A 15,744-nucleotide genomic window follows, 5' to 3' on the forward strand; every position below is an offset into this window, starting at 1 on the left:
TTTGCCCTGTTCTCAGACATTAAAAGGCAGGAAGCCAGACCATGAATGAGCATAGTCAATAACCTGCTCCTGATGCCCACGGGACACTGGAGGATGCATCTGCACACAGACCTGAGCTGGCTCTGTGCACCCAGCTCAGGAACAGGGAGCACAGCACAGTGCTGCAGAGGAAAGGAGGATTTCAGGAGGGACAGCCTGGGGGGCTGTCCCAAGGTTTGTTCTGCCTGCCCAAGTCACACAGGTAACACAAGTTGACTCCCATTTCAGGCTGCAACAAGTCACTTCCACTTAGGCAGTCAGAGTACATCAGAATTGTTCACAGTGCAGAAATATTCTGTGTCCTTAAACAACATCTCTACTTTCCTTCTTCCCAGAGCTCTGGGCACATGAATAGGGAGGAAAAGCTTGGGAAAGAACCCATTGTACCTGCTGTGCACAAACAAGGAATACACAGGGCAAGTCACCTGAACACGGAAAAAACAGTCAAAATAGCCAAAGATTATTTGTCACTGCCAAGGCAGGACTGTACCAATTTTAGAGACTGCATTGCATATTCACAGCTTTATCAAATGAACTCAAACTGCCAGAGGGTTAATAGGCAAATCCTTGGGAGAAGGTTTGGGTTACACTTGTATTTTGTACTGTAGAACCACTTACTGACCTACACCCCAGCAGCACAGGCTCTGCACTACAGCTCACTTTTTGACAAATAAATTTGACACATTTTTCATGATCATTCCTGTCAATAAACTTGGCCACTATCAGCCAAAAAAAAAGAAAATACCTCAACAGCATTCGAACAAACACTAACACAAAAGCCAAGTTTTTCACAATAGAGATTGTGATGCCTCTTTACCTCGTCCAATACAGTAATTTCACAGCTATAAGGTGTACCCTTTTGACTAAAATTTTGATCCGAACCCAGAAGTGTGCCTTATAGTCCAGTGCGCCTTATATAATGTACAAAGTTGCAAAGTTTGCCAACCCAGAAGTGTGAGCTGTGAGCCGAGCCGCGAGGGGGGGTGGGACCGGGCAGCCCCCGGCCAGCAGGAGCCACACGGGGAGAGAGGGAGCGGGCGGCCCCGAGCCCTGCCTCACCAGCTGGGGGCGGGCGGGAGTGCCGGGGCCTGCGCATGGAGAGGGCACTTGGGACTGCGTTTAAAGGCTACACCAATCTGTTAAAATGTTTCCAAATTGAGCACCTGCCAGTAAACTCCACCCACGGCAAAAAAAAAGTGCACCTTACAGACCCGTGCACCTTATATAATGTACAAAGTTGCGAAATTTGCGGACTCCCAGAGGTGCACCTCATAGTGCGGTGTGCCTTATGGTCATGAAATTACTGTACATGGCTTCACTAAGTGTTATGCAAAACTCAGTTTTCATAAGGTCTTCAGGTTTAAATTTAAATTTGCAAAATCTGAAATGAAATTTAATTTTATTTCTAATCATTAATCTAGATGACTTCTTATAAACTTATAAACCATGCTAAGATGCCATCTGAGACGCCTCAAACATTCAAGGCACTGTTTAACAAAGAGAAAAACTGCAGTGGGATCACAGACACTGGCAGAAGCACAAGCTAAAGGTCAAACCTGGGAATTCACTTGCACTGGCTGGCATGGCCAGGTTTTGGTGGAGATGTGGCTTTGTGAGAAGCTGACAGAAGTTGGCCCTGTGTCTGGCAGAGCCAAATTTGGGTCCAGCAGTGGCAGCACCTCTGGGGAACATTTAGGAAGGGGAAGGAAATCCCCGTGGAATTGCAGCTGGGTGACAGGAGTGAGGAGATGTGAGAGGAGCAGCTCTGCAAACCCCCACAGCAGGGCAGGGCAGGGCAGGGCAGGGCAGGGCAGCGCAGGGCAGCGCAGGGCAGCGCAGGGCAGCGCAGGGCAGCGCAGGGCAGCGCAGGGCAGCGCAGGAGCTGCTCCAGGTGCTGGAGCTGAGGTTCCCCCAAGCCCGGGGTGCACCAGGGAGAGGCAGCTGTGCCCCTGCAGCCCACGGGGTCCAGGAGGGAGCAGAGATCCCCCTGCGGCCCCTGGAGGGCCCACACGGGAGCAGGGGGTGCCTGAAGGAGGCTGTGACCCCACAGAGAACTCCAGGTTGGAGCAGCTCCTGGCAGAACCTGTGGCCCCATGGAGAGAGGAGCCCAAACTGGAACAGGTTTGCTGGCAGGACCTGTGAGCCCACAGGGGACCTGGGCTGGAGCAGTTCCTGAAGGACTGACTGCACCCATGGGAAGGGACCAGGAGCAGCTCCTGAAGGACTGACTGCACCCATGGGAAGGGACCAGGCTGGAGCAGCTCATGGAACTCACTGTCTCCTGGGGAGGGACCCCACACTGGAGCACAGGAGGAGTGTGAGGAGCCCTTCCCTGAGGAGGAAGGAGCAGCAGAGACAACCTGGGATGAGCTGAGCACAGCCCCCATTCCCCATCTCTCTGCACCACTAGGGGAAAGGTGGAGAAAGCTGGGAGTAAAGTCAAACTCGGGAAGAATGGAGGGGTGAGGAGTAGGCATTTTAAGATTGTTTTTACTTGCCATTATCCAACTCTGATTTGATTGGTAATGAATTAATTCCCCCCCAGCTGAGCCTGGTTTTCAGTGTCAGTGACTGGTGAGGGATCTTTATCCCAACTCAAGAGACCTTCCTCATGTTTTCTCTCCTTATCCAGCTGAGGAGGGTAGGAATGGAGAGGCTCTGGTGGGCACCTGGTGTCCAGCCAGGGTCAACCACCACATAATTTTTCAGTAACTAACTCATACAACCTTTCCTCCAGGCACAGTTGCTATTAATCCATCATAACACTACCCATTAGCAAACTCTGCTTCCTGAGACTTAAAACTTCTGAAGAGTTCATGGAGAAACTTCACACATTGACTGACTGCCTCTCAATTCCTCTGGTTACAGTTCACATGAACAGGCACTTAAATGTCAGATGCAGAGAAGCTTTTTATCACAAATTTGATTTTTTTTTCAGCCCAGTAAAAATACAGTGAAACTGACCCAAAGTATTATCCCCTTAAAAGCCTGACATTTGCACACATTTACAGAAAGTTACTGGAAACAGAATCTCCAACAGGTCAGACAGAGGCATAACCTTCACTGCCACCACAGTGTCATCAAGTGGAACATCAGAACCCAAAGCAGAGAGATGTTGCTCTGCCCCTCATGTGCACAATGCCCCTTTTGAGACAACAGGGCAGGAAGACACAGAACTGGGAGCAATTACACAGGACAGGTAGAGGAGTTTGAGGCCACAAGAGGAAACTTTCAGAAACCAGGGGTTCCAAGTCCAAAATCCCTATTGCTCAAGTAAATACTAATCAAAGTACAGTAATTTCACGACTATAAGGCGCACCCTTTTGACTAAAATTTTGGCCCAAACCTGGAAGTGCACCTTATAATCCGGTGCGCCTTATACGTGGGCAAAGTTCGGAAATTTGCCAACACGGAAGCGTGAGCCGCGAGCCATGGGGGAAGCCGGCAGGGCTGTGGCAGCCGGGTGAAGGCGGGGCTGTGGTGCCGCAGCTGCCAGGTACAGGCGGGCCTGGGGCCCATGGCTGCTGGGTTGAGGCAGGGCCTCGGCCAGCAACCGTGCAGGGGGAGCTGGGGGCGGATCCTCGCTGCAAAAAAAAAAAAGTGCACCTTATAGTCCAGCGCGCCTTATGGTCGTGAAATTACTGTACTTTCTCCTCTCTGGTGAAGCGGCTGGTCCTCCTGCAATCACTAGGTTTCATCCAAAATACCTGGTGAATAAAAACCAGCTGAATTTTGTCACTTCAGTTGGATTCTACTCCTGCATCTAGTGCTTAGTGCTTTCTGCAACTACAGATAATCCATTGTAATCAATACTCTTATGCAACGTGTTTCTGAGTGCTCAGCCTGCATGGTGAAGTTTGTGACCAGGAGTAGCCATGGCAGCAACTCAAGGTAATGAAGTCAAACTGAACACAATAAATTAACCAGCACTTTTCGTTTCCTATTTTAAATAGAGACAATTAGGCTCCATTTCCTACTTACAAAAGGAGGCTAGTAATCCCCTTAACTGCATTGTTGAGAAAGTTGTTATAGGGATAAGCTTCACAAAAAAAACTTGGTTATTAATTCCCACTGCAGAGGGGGGCAGCAAGTAAGCCTGAAGCAATCCACTGAACACTGGAGGAAAAAATATTTATATAAATCTTCATTTATTAGGACTGTCCAGCCTACACATCGTAGAAATTAAAAATAGCAGTAGTATGTGGTCATGCACCATGATGCACATGCACATGGAAACCACTAACTGTGCTCTGGAACCTCCTTTATAGCACTCCCTAATCTTTGCATGTTTAAATGTACAGCCTTACTAACATTTGAGTGTTTCCTTAAGTTTTAGAGTTCTGATAATGCTACAAAAATGTAAACAGAATCATTTGTAAGTACTGAAAACCTATTGTCTGCTTCATACAAAAAAGAATCACTTATCATGAAGGAAAAGAAGGAAAACAGTTTTGTGGTTAAAGCACAGTAAAGACTCTCTCTGACGTCCCAACCCACCTGCCCTACTGCCACAAATGTATTCTCCAGAACATTGCAAAAAACATGTATACAAAAGGAATAATACAGAATAGCTTATTTGATGATAATGGCAGTGTACTTAGCAACAGCAAAGATTTATCTATTTGTTTAAAATGTCTGCAAAGAGTAAAACAAGCATTTGTCAGAAAAGCAGAAAGAATGTGAAAAATAGAAAGAAAAACATGAGTCAATAAATGAGAAAAAAATACCAAAGCTGCCATAAAAATATAAACAGTGCTGAAAACCCAGGCGTAAGTGTATCACCAGACCAATCCCAGATTTGAAAGGCTCTGCTTTAGCAAGAACAGCAGCTTGGGAGCCATCAGCCAAGCTCAGACTGCCCTCAGCATGAAGTGAAGGCACAGCCTGAGCTGCTGCTGCTGGTCAGCGTGTTCCACCACAAAAACGTGGCCACAATCAGAGCAGGGGATGCAGTATTTGGCACACCCTCAAAAAACTATTTTTTTTTAAATTTTAAAAACAGATGGCAAAGTGAAACTTAACAGAAAGTGAGTACTGAAACACAGAAACTGTAAAGTTCATGATATAAACTTCAAATTCTGAGGAGAAGTTAGAAAAATGCCTGAAGCAAGGAAAAACAAAGCTAGAAAAAAACTGTCATTTTCTTTAAAAAAAAAAAAATATACGTAAATCACCATTTAGACAACGAAAAAAACCACTAAACCATCAAAGTTCACACATAACTCCTTTTCTGATCACTAAAAATATACAACAAAACTTTATACTGGAAAACACATTTTGAATCAAACTTGAAACGAAACATCTGTAAACTCTGAAGACAAATCCATTTTCAGCAGTAGTCCTGTGAAAACTCCAATATACACTCTTTCACCTGCTTTGATGTTCCAAAAACAGATATTCCAAAATGAAATATTATGGGTCAGGCTAACATTGGTCTTTCCTGTATGACATTCACTTCATATTCTTAGTTTACACAGCAGCACTTTAAATTTTGTAACTAACATAATTGTAATTTAAAATAATTTGAAATAAGCAACTTTTCTTGCTATTTGGCTATGAATGTAAGCCCACCTGGGTATTAAGATACTGAAAGCCAGTGAAAAAACCACATCAAAGGCATGAAAAGCCATGAAGTCTACAAATGAAAAACGCAGATAAACAAAAGAAACACTGCAAAGGAAAACTAGATGGCAGCACCTCCTTATTTTTCACAATTTCACAAGTCTAAGATTCAAAACAAGATATGGAGACAAAAATGTAATGCAATCTAATAACCAGCTCTAGAAGATTTCTGAATCTGTTATCTCTGAAGAACATAGTAGTGCAAGCAAAACCACACTATTAGACCAGAGCAGAAGTCTTCTAAGATCAATTTGAGTTCTAACAAATTATGGCTTGTTTCCTAAAAATCCTGTGCCTTAACTAATATTCTAAGGCAGATTAAATTTTGGTTACATTAAAAATTTACTAATATTCAGCTAAAAGTAAGGTTAACCAAAAAGTAAAAGGAAACTAAAATCACAAAGAGAAAACAGTTATATTAAAATTATGCACAGTTAAGTCTAAAACATCCAAATCATGTTTTCAAAAGGAGCACATTATCAGTTTCACAGTACAACAAACTTGCATCCAAATATTATTATAATACTCAGGGAAGACCAAGTATTTCCACGTAAACCCTGAGATACCAATTACAAAAAAAAAAAAACAACCAAAAACAACCAAGCCTCTTGCAGCTGCACTGATAAGAAAAATACTTTTAATATACCTGAGTATTTTGCAATTTTTCTCTAAACAAAACAGAGGAAAACTGCAGCTAAGAGCAGTTAGTATCACAGAATTGTCGATTCATTTAGGTTGGAAAAGATCTCAAAGGTCAGTGAGCCCAATAATTAACATCCCCGTTACAATCCTATACAATGTTATAATCTGAACTAAATTAAAACTGTTATTTTTAATTGCACATACTCATGTTCTTCTTGAGTATTTTAGAAATACCAGAAAGACTGTAAATGGTAAAGATCATTAATATATCAAATCCATCTCTGTGTTACAGGTCTCTCAGTCACTGCTCTCTGTTCAGGCTCTGGATCAGGGCTGGATGTTTCACTGCTCCTCTGTGGTACCTGTGCTGCAGACACTGTCCATCCTCCTGGGACGTGTCCAAGCTCCAGTACCTTCCAGCTCAGCCGTAAACTGATCCCAGCTGAGCCCCTCCCTACAAGGTATGTGCTTACCCCATGTGCCACTTCTCCAGAATCCCACTAAGAATGGAAACAATCAGATTTTATTCATGCTTTACACAGCAGCAATTAAGAGGAGCATAACTAAATGTCTGATCACAGATTACCCCACCTAAGAGTCAAGAAGAACCCAAGTCTTCCTTCCAAAATGGATTTGCCTCCTTTCTCCCAAGAATCTAACACAAAAGTGTACCAAAAGCTTGACATCTGCCTCTATTCCTGAAAGCTGCCAAGAACAAGACAAAGATACTATAAACAGCAGAGTCAAATAACTTAAATAGCAAATGTAAGCAATCAATTAATAAGAAACATCAGATTTAAGTTTGCTGTGCAACTCAACTGTGTGCCTTGACTGCCCAGCTGAAGCATTCTCCATGGAAGGACTGGAATTCACTGCACACCCGCAGGACACAGCAGTGCAGGACCAACAGGATCTTAGTCTTTCTGAGCTCTTGTGGTTGGCAGTGCAATCCAAATACAGTAATTTCACGACCATATGGCACACCAGACTATAAGGCACACTCCCCGGGAGTCAGCAAATTTCGCAACTCTGTACATCATATAAGGCGCACCGGACTACAAGGCGTGCTTTTTTTTTTGCCACCAAGATCCCTGCCACGTGCAACAAAGTAACAAATTAGTAACAGAATTCCAGGATCGTGGAGTTTACTGGCAGGTGTTCAATTTGCAAACATTTTTCACAGATGGGCGTAGCCTTTAAACGCAGCCCCAAGTGCCCTCCCTGTGCATGGGGCCCAGCACACCCACCCGCCCCTGGTTGGTGAGGCGGGGCTCGGGGAGGCTGCAGCTCAGGGCGGCACGGTGCTGCCCCCTCCCTCTCTCCCTGTGTGGCTCCTGCTGGCCGGGGGCCAGCTGCTCCCACCCCCCCTCGCGGCTCAGCTCACGGCTCGCACTTTTTTTTTGCAGTGAGGAGCTGCGCCACGTGCAACAAAGTAACGAATTACTGGCAGGTGCTCAATTTACAAACATTTTTCACAGATTGGCGTAGCCTTTAAACACAGCCCCAGGTGCCCTCCCCACGCCGCGGGCACCCACACTCCCGCCTGCAGCACCGGCTGGCACGGCTCACAGTTCCTGACTACCACCACGCAGCCATGGGTCCTGGCTTCCCCTGCCCGGCAGCCGCAGCTGCTGCAGGCCCAGGCACTCCCGCCCAGCGCTGGCTGGCGCAGCTCGGCTTCCGGCGCTGGTGGCTCCATCCCGCCATGCCCAGGCCGCGGCTGCCAGCAGCTCCATCCCGCCGTGCCCAGGCTGCGGCCGCAGGCTTCTTGTTCCCCCTGCGCCCAGGCCGGGTCTGGCGCTGCCTGGCTTCTTCTTCCCCCTGCGCCTGGGCCGGTGCTGGCTCCCTCCCTCCCCTCACAGCTCCTGCCGGCTGCAGCCGTCCGCTCCCACCCCCCCTCGCAGCTCGGCGCTCCCACAGCACCGCCCCCACTCACGGCTCACACTTCCGGGTTTGTGAATTTCACAACTTTGTACATTATATAAGGCGCACCGGACTATAAAGCACACTTCCAGATTCGGGGGAAAATTTTAGTCCAAAAGGTGCGCCTTATAGTCGTGAAATTACTGTACACCTTTTTTTAAACTTGGGAAGGGAAGGGGGGTGGCTCTGTCAATTCCCTACCAGGGTAAGTTGTACTTTATATAGATATTTAACTTCTGGAACCTTCAACAATAAAATATGTAAGGAGAGAGCTACTGTCTTTAAGGAAAGCCTTTACTTAAGCCCTTAGACAAATTCCTCAGAGAAAACACTTCCCTTATCTCAGCAGCTTCCATTGTTCCCAGAGAAAAGTGGCTCCTTCCTTACATACTATCCTGGATATCAGCCCAGCTGCTGAAGCTAGAGGAATTGCCAGGGAAAACCTGGTTCATTTTCCTCCAAAATACCTGTGAGCAAAGGAGGGCCCTAGGTATGGAAAGAAGAATCTTGCTGCAGTACCCAGGCTGCAGAAGGGGCTTTGGATCTGAGCAGTTCTGCATGTATTGATCAAGTCAATCTTATTTCAGAACATTTAAAACATTGCCTTATTTTCCCCTCCTTTTTTGAGAGTGGAGAAATTACACAGTTGTCAAGGGGAGAGAACCAAAGAGTTTTCAAATTTAGATGAACACTTGGTAGTTTTTCAGACATTCCTTCTTCTAGTTTTAAAAAAAGTAATTCCAAATCCATTTTATGCTCTCCAGTTAGCACTTTCAACGATTCTTAATGAGTTGCCAAAAGTAACTGCCAGCTTTTGCAATTTCTTTGGCATGTTATTTAATATCCTGTATTTTACATCTAGCTGTACAGTTCACAACAGACTTTCTCATCACAATAATTATTTAAAGTGCATAAACAAATGAAAACAATCACTTAGCTGAATAACTTGTGCCACCTGAATGGCTGTCATTAGGCTAAAAACTAGGACAATCTTCAGAACAGCAACCATAATACCCATGAAGTGTGAAAGCCATGTTTTTTTCTGATGCACTCTTCATAAGATATTATTTCCTAGAATCCTTAAGATTCTAGGAAATACTATCTTATGAACTGCAAATTTCCATCTGTGCTGACTTTCGACATATGTAGAAGGGTAAAACACAAACTCAGTGACTAAAATACAATGCTAAGCTCTACAAATTTAAAGCACTCTGCATTTTAATCCAAATAAAGGTATCTCAAAATAACAATAAAGATACAATAATTAAGTGGAGCTCTGCACAGTAAAATACAAACCATCCCACTAATATCAGAAAGAAAGGTTAAAACTCCATAGCCTGACACACTCATCCATCTCACAGAACACTTTGCAGGATTCAGGCAATTAATGTTTATATTCTGTCTTGAGCTAATGGCACCAGAATTTTCCTGTGTTTCAGTCACAGTGGACACCATGACTATTTACTATTCATACTCTATATACACAAAAACTAGGTCATTATTTTTATTAATTTTAAATTTCTTCTGGACATTTTCATTCACTGAATTCAGCTTTCTGACCACCAGAAAGAGATGCTGAAAGAAAACAGCTTAATTAAAAACTCCCTGAAAAAAATAATTTTCAGTACATACAATTTTCTTTATTTTAGAACTGGATCTCTGAATTGATTAATTATAATGACTACTCAAACAAATGACATTTCTAAAACCTTAGCACAATATTTATCATTGAACATTTCATCTGGAAAACCAGTGAACAGTCTCTGGTTATAAACCATCCACCTAATCAAATAGAAGTCTTGTGTCTAGCTGTGATTAGATAAACTTTTAGAATTTATATCTTTACAATCTTGTTTTAAAAGGCTGTCAACCACTATTTTTGAAGAACACTCTAAGGTCAAACATCTATAAAACATAAGCATGTCACAATGAAAGAAGACTCTGAAGATCAAGTGCAGTGTCAGGGAAGTTCAGTGTAAATTTTCTAAGGGTAATATTAATTATTTCTTAACCTGGTAATTATGACAAATACAGAAATGATACAGTACAGTTTGAGCAGCTACCACTAAAATTTTCAAAGGAGATGAATCCTGACGAGCTGCAGTATCATGATTCTAATCCCCCTATACTAAAACAATCAAACTTTTGCATCTTGCAATATATTGATCATTCCTAAGGCATTGCTGGTTTCCTCTATTCCAAACCAGTGTGTTAGCACTAGGTAGTGTAAAGAGATAAAAAAGGGAAAAAAAGTGTACAGTGCAGTGGGTTATTTACCTGGGCAGAATCCTGTACAAAACCAAAACACAACTTTCTAATACCTGAACTCCTCCAGATTTCAGCTGACTCTACAAACACCTGAACATGCAGCATTCTCACAGGTTTATTTTTACATAAATCCATCAAGTAGGATTATACTCCTTCTGCAACATCAACTGTTTCATGCAAGTAGAGAACAGCTGCCTGAGATCAACAGGATCTACATTTGCTGTGCACACATCTTAAGGCTGACTTTGGGATCCAAAACTCAGACTGAACCCAGAGCCAAGCAGGGGGTCTACATTTCTGCACACTTCCTTAGACTTCATGTGCAGTCAAGGTTATTCCTCAGAAGTCCTCAAATTACAAGCAATTTTTTAATATCTGTTATGAATACTTCCACGTTGAAATTTAATCAGTATGCTGGCCACCTAAAAAACTAACAGTATGGAAGAAAAATAGCTAAAACTAGCAGATATAGATCCCATTATTGGTACAGTCCCACCATACACCTGTTATGCACTTAACACTATGCACTTGTCTCGGGAGTCATTCCTAGAACTTCTCCTTGTAGTAATTACCACATAAGTGCACTTACTCACAAAGAAAGCCCCCAGCCACCAAAGACAGATGTATAAATTCAGGAACTGGCTGCAATTTTGATCAAACTAATAAAAAAAAAAATCTGTAAATGAACACAGGTTTATCTCTTGGGTTTTTCTTCCCCAGAATACATTTCTCTTTCAAGGTTTATACAAGCCTTATTCTTCCAGATACCAGAAATTCAAACATTATATGGCTGCCTTTTCTGCAAAGAGCTCTTTAACAAATTTCATCCAATACTGCACTTACCTCTCTTTTGAGAGCATAAAGTTTTTCCAAGTGATTCCAGGCTTTCATTTACGTCTTTCCTGACAATGAGCTACAGTCTTCACAGGTACACTCACTTCTAAAACTTACATTCTAGTTGGCTCTGTGGTTTATAGATTGCCTCATGTTACTACTTTCAATTCTCCAAATTTATTCCAGCTTCCTTCTCTTCTGAAATGTTTATCATTGTTTTCAGTTTTGAATTAAACTTTAAAATCTTTTAGACTATAAATATGGTGCAAAAGATAAAGCATATAAAGAGGAAGTAATGAAATGATAAATACTGGAAAATACCTGTTGAACTTAATTTCAAGCAACTTCTACAACAACTAAAGAATAGTAAAGGCACCTTTTTAATCTTTCCATACAGAATTACTTATCTCTTCTGCAAATACAGACCTTAGACAAAACGACCTTAAACACCTCTTATTACTATGGCACAGCAGCCCTGTACTAATACCCAAAGACGTTTGCTTCTGCATTTTACTAGAAGAGTTCAGTTCTAGCCCTAAATGGCTCAAAGCTAAATTATCTCTCTACAAACTTTTAAACCAATGCAGCCTTCAAAGAAGTTTTTAAAAAACAACAAAACAACCCCACAAAAACAAAACACCAAAACAAAACAAAAAAACACAAGACCACCCCACACTGACCCTAGGAAATAAATTAGCTCCAAGTTCAAACCAACACATTTCACTGATGAGTTTGAGACAGGAAAGCACTCTACCCTAGCAATCCCTAGAAAAAGGGAAATGTGCTCACAACACAGGCAAAACTTTCAGTGTAGGCAGATCACATCCAGAGGCAAATTAGAAAAATCAAATCTTTCTTTCGAATAAAGTACGTAATTTGACGATTATAAGCCGCACCTGATTATAAGTCACACGTTACAACACAGAGTGTGATAAAAGGTATCTGTTCTATCACCATCTGTTGAGGGTGGGGGCAGTGATCCTTATCTCCACGGCAGATATTCTGCTAATGGGCCATCCATTGAAACCAGGCAGGGCATTGTTCTTTATCTTTTCACAACCCATCCTTCCTCCAGCGAGTCATTTTCTGCTAATGGCCATTGAGTCCCACTGTGGGACTGATAAAATTACTGCATCCCATTGGAAGTTGCTCCAGCCAGGGGGAAGAACCCAACATTTCTTACTAAGATAAAAACAGAGGTTTTGGGATAGTAAGGGAGCCCCTTTCTCCACTGGACTCCAGAGGAAAACCGGATTTCTCCACATCACCACTGGACCTTTAGAAGGAAACTGCACCTGACCACTGCTTCAACTGAATCACATCTGTTACTGCAGGAGGATGCAGCCACCATTTAATGGGACTGCTACCAACACCCTGCCTGATGGGGTGTCAGGTTGTACTCTGACTTTGTCAGGGTTTGGAGTTTGTTTCTTTGTAGTACTGTATTTCTATTTTAATTTGCCCAGTAAAGAACTGTTATTCCTAATTCCCATATTTTTTCCTGAAAGCCCCTTGATTTCAAAATTATAATAATTTGGAGGGAGGGGGTTTACATTCTCCAGTTCAAAGAGAAGCTCCTGCCTCTCTCAGCAGACATCTGTCCTCCAAACTAAAACAGCAACTTTTCATTATTATTATTATTTCATAAGCCGCATCTGATTATAAGCCGCACTTCAGGTTCAGACCAAAATTTTAATCAAAATGGTGCAGCTTATAATCGTGAAATTACTGTATATTTAAAATGTTATTTTAAAAATATTGCAAGTCCCCGGGTAGAATATTATTTGCTTTCTCTTTTCTACTGTCCAGTGAAATTAGCTATCCTGGGATTCAGCGTGCTGGGATATCACAGTGCTTCTGATTCAGAGTAGCAGGGGACACTTACTAAATCAGTGATACACAGTCCAGACTAAGACTGAGCTTTGTAGTCTCCAATCATCTCTCACTGAACAGTCTCAAGAGACTCTCAAAAGCAGATTTTTTCCTTAAAAAAAAAAAAAAAAAACCTAGGTCTCATAAAATAAACTACATTTGAATAAGTATTTCCTGTTTTCACAACAAAAAGGGGAGGAAAGCACGGCTGCAGAAACATGAGGTAAAAATGTGTAAGCCATAATGCACCAAAGTGAATGAAGTTGCACATACCTGAGCTGTTGACAGGCGAAAAACAGGGCCAGTGGTGGGCACAGAGAGCCTGGGTGACATGCTGGCAGGACCCTGTCCCTGTGTCTGCACCTGAGCCTGCATCTGAGCCTGTGCCAGAGCCTGCTGGGGCACCATCACGAGCTGTCCGGCGTCCGTGCGCACCAGGACCATCCCTAGTGAGGGTAAGGGAACAGTCACTGCACAGCAAACAACAGCAGCAGTAACACAGCAACAACTATCAATGCAGAGTCAAATTCATGTACAGCACTGTACATTATCCTCTATAGTCCTTTTTTTTTGTTCTCATGTAACAGGAGATTTTATTTCAAAGAAGAAAAGGAACCCCCACTAGCAGGCCAAATTCAGATTGGAATTTAAATAACTGCAGTTTATGGGAAGCAGTGATGAAAAGAGCAGCCACTTTAGTGTTTGGGGGACAGTGATTTCTAACAGCCTAGTCAGGGTCAGGAGAACAAAATTAGAAATAAATATTCACTAAAAGTAAAAACTCTTAAGGACAACGCAGCTGCCGGGAAGACAATTGAGTATGTGCATATCAGGGACAATGACCTGAGAGCTTTACTAAACAACAGCTTATGAGTCCATGCAAATATTAGGTCAGACACACTTCTGAGTATACAATATTTGAGATTTACTGAACATTGAACACTAACAATTTAATCTATTTGGTACCCACCATCACCTCTTTGGTTTAAACCTCAACAACCAACACTGTCAGACCCAGAGAACCAACACAACTCCTCAGCACACAATGATACAGTGCAGCAATTTTAGACAATTGCAAAGTTTTCTAACACTTTCCAGAAGTAAATAATATTTTTTTCAGATTATTTTCTTGTAAAACACCTCACAAATAGAGGCCTTCTAGACAACAGAGCCTTTGCCATCGAGCTGTGCCCAAAGTTTTGCAGTCAGCAGGTTGGAAAAGGGTAGACAGTGGCTAAGTTGGTCCATGAATCCTGGAGTTTCACACATTCAAGGTCACTGCAAAGCATGTCATGTTCTTCCTACAATTCACTCAGAATTAAGAAGCAGTTCTCCAGACACATTATTAAAAAGAATTTCCAAGTCAGTTCCAGAATACATTTTAATGATTTAACCTAGATAGGATACAATGAGTCAAATAAACAGAAAAAAACATCATGTCTGCAACAACTAGAGAACCAAAAACTAAAAACCTACGAAATCACTTTTAGTCTGCTGATAACAGGGTCAGTAGACACTGTTCCTACAACTTATCTCTATGTGCAAATTGCTTCATATACTTTTTTAACTTTTCAAAGGAGAAAAGGTAAACCCTTATATCCAATTATAAAGGTAAAAGCTTACATCCAATTCTAATTGTTAACTCCCCAGGGGGAAAAAAACCCAACACTTTGCTAAAGGGACATAATTTGCAACATACCCTGGGGATAAAGAAATTCAAACACTATTATAACAGACTGCAGAACCCTATAGCAAGAAAATCTTTCTTTCAGTCTGACATGGAAAAACCAAATCCCAGCAGTGGGATGAACATGTGAGAGAACTGCAGCACATATAAAAGCCCTCACTCACAGAGTTGGGTGCTCCCAGCCAACCTTTTCTGCTACAAACACAAACAGAAGGCAAATTTCTGCCACTATAAACTGAAGACTCATGGAAATCAAAGTTAAAGGTAACAGGCATACAGAGCTACAACTAGAACCACATCCAAAAGCCATAATAACAACTCTCTTTCAAAGCCAAGAGTAATTTAAAAATTAAAAAGTTGAAAGAAACTCATTAAAAACTCATCTAAAAGGTAACTTCTAAGGTCCATTAGCCATTTAAGCACCAAGCTTCACAGTTTATATTTGCAAAAAATCCTGCAAGCAGATGATATATTTGGCATATGACATTCCTAAACCATCTGGACACCCCAATATGCCAACTGCCCAAATTGGTTATCACTTCTCTGATTATGTTGTGAACCTTGTATGAAAATCCTCATAGGATAATGCCTACCACACATTAAACAATACATGTTCTGTTTGCATCACACAGATTCACAGGTGTGTGCTTAATTTATCTTCCCATTTTCTAAACCTAATTCTGAATAGAGAAAAACTGACTGGAAAGGACAAATGAATTGCAACACACGCCAGAGTCTCAAAGTTGCAGACACAATTACTACAATAAATGAATAAATACTCATGTGTTAACATTATATTTTAATTCAGTTTGGAGGACTACTAATTCCTGCTACTGAGCAGCTGGTACAAGCTAGAA

The 15,744-nt window shown here is 42.2% G+C and overlaps 1 protein-coding gene across 1 annotated transcript in view; it reads right to left on the minus strand.

Annotated features, from left to right (window-relative positions):
- Nucleotides 1–15,744, minus strand: part of LOC117001466 (transcription initiation factor TFIID subunit 4-like) — a 146,582-nt gene that overhangs the window by 128,279 nt on the left and 2,559 nt on the right. The window contains exon 3 of the mRNA XM_042779638.1: nt 13,474–13,646. Coding sequence (XP_042635572.1) covers nt 13,474–13,646 — 173 coding nt within the window. The remainder of the gene's footprint in view (nt 1–13,473; nt 13,647–15,744) is intronic.

Source organism: Catharus ustulatus, chromosome 11 (assembly GCF_009819885.2).
Source record: "Catharus ustulatus isolate bCatUst1 chromosome 11, bCatUst1.pri.v2, whole genome shotgun sequence".
Classification (NCBI taxonomy): domain Eukaryota; kingdom Metazoa; phylum Chordata; class Aves; order Passeriformes; family Turdidae; genus Catharus; species Catharus ustulatus.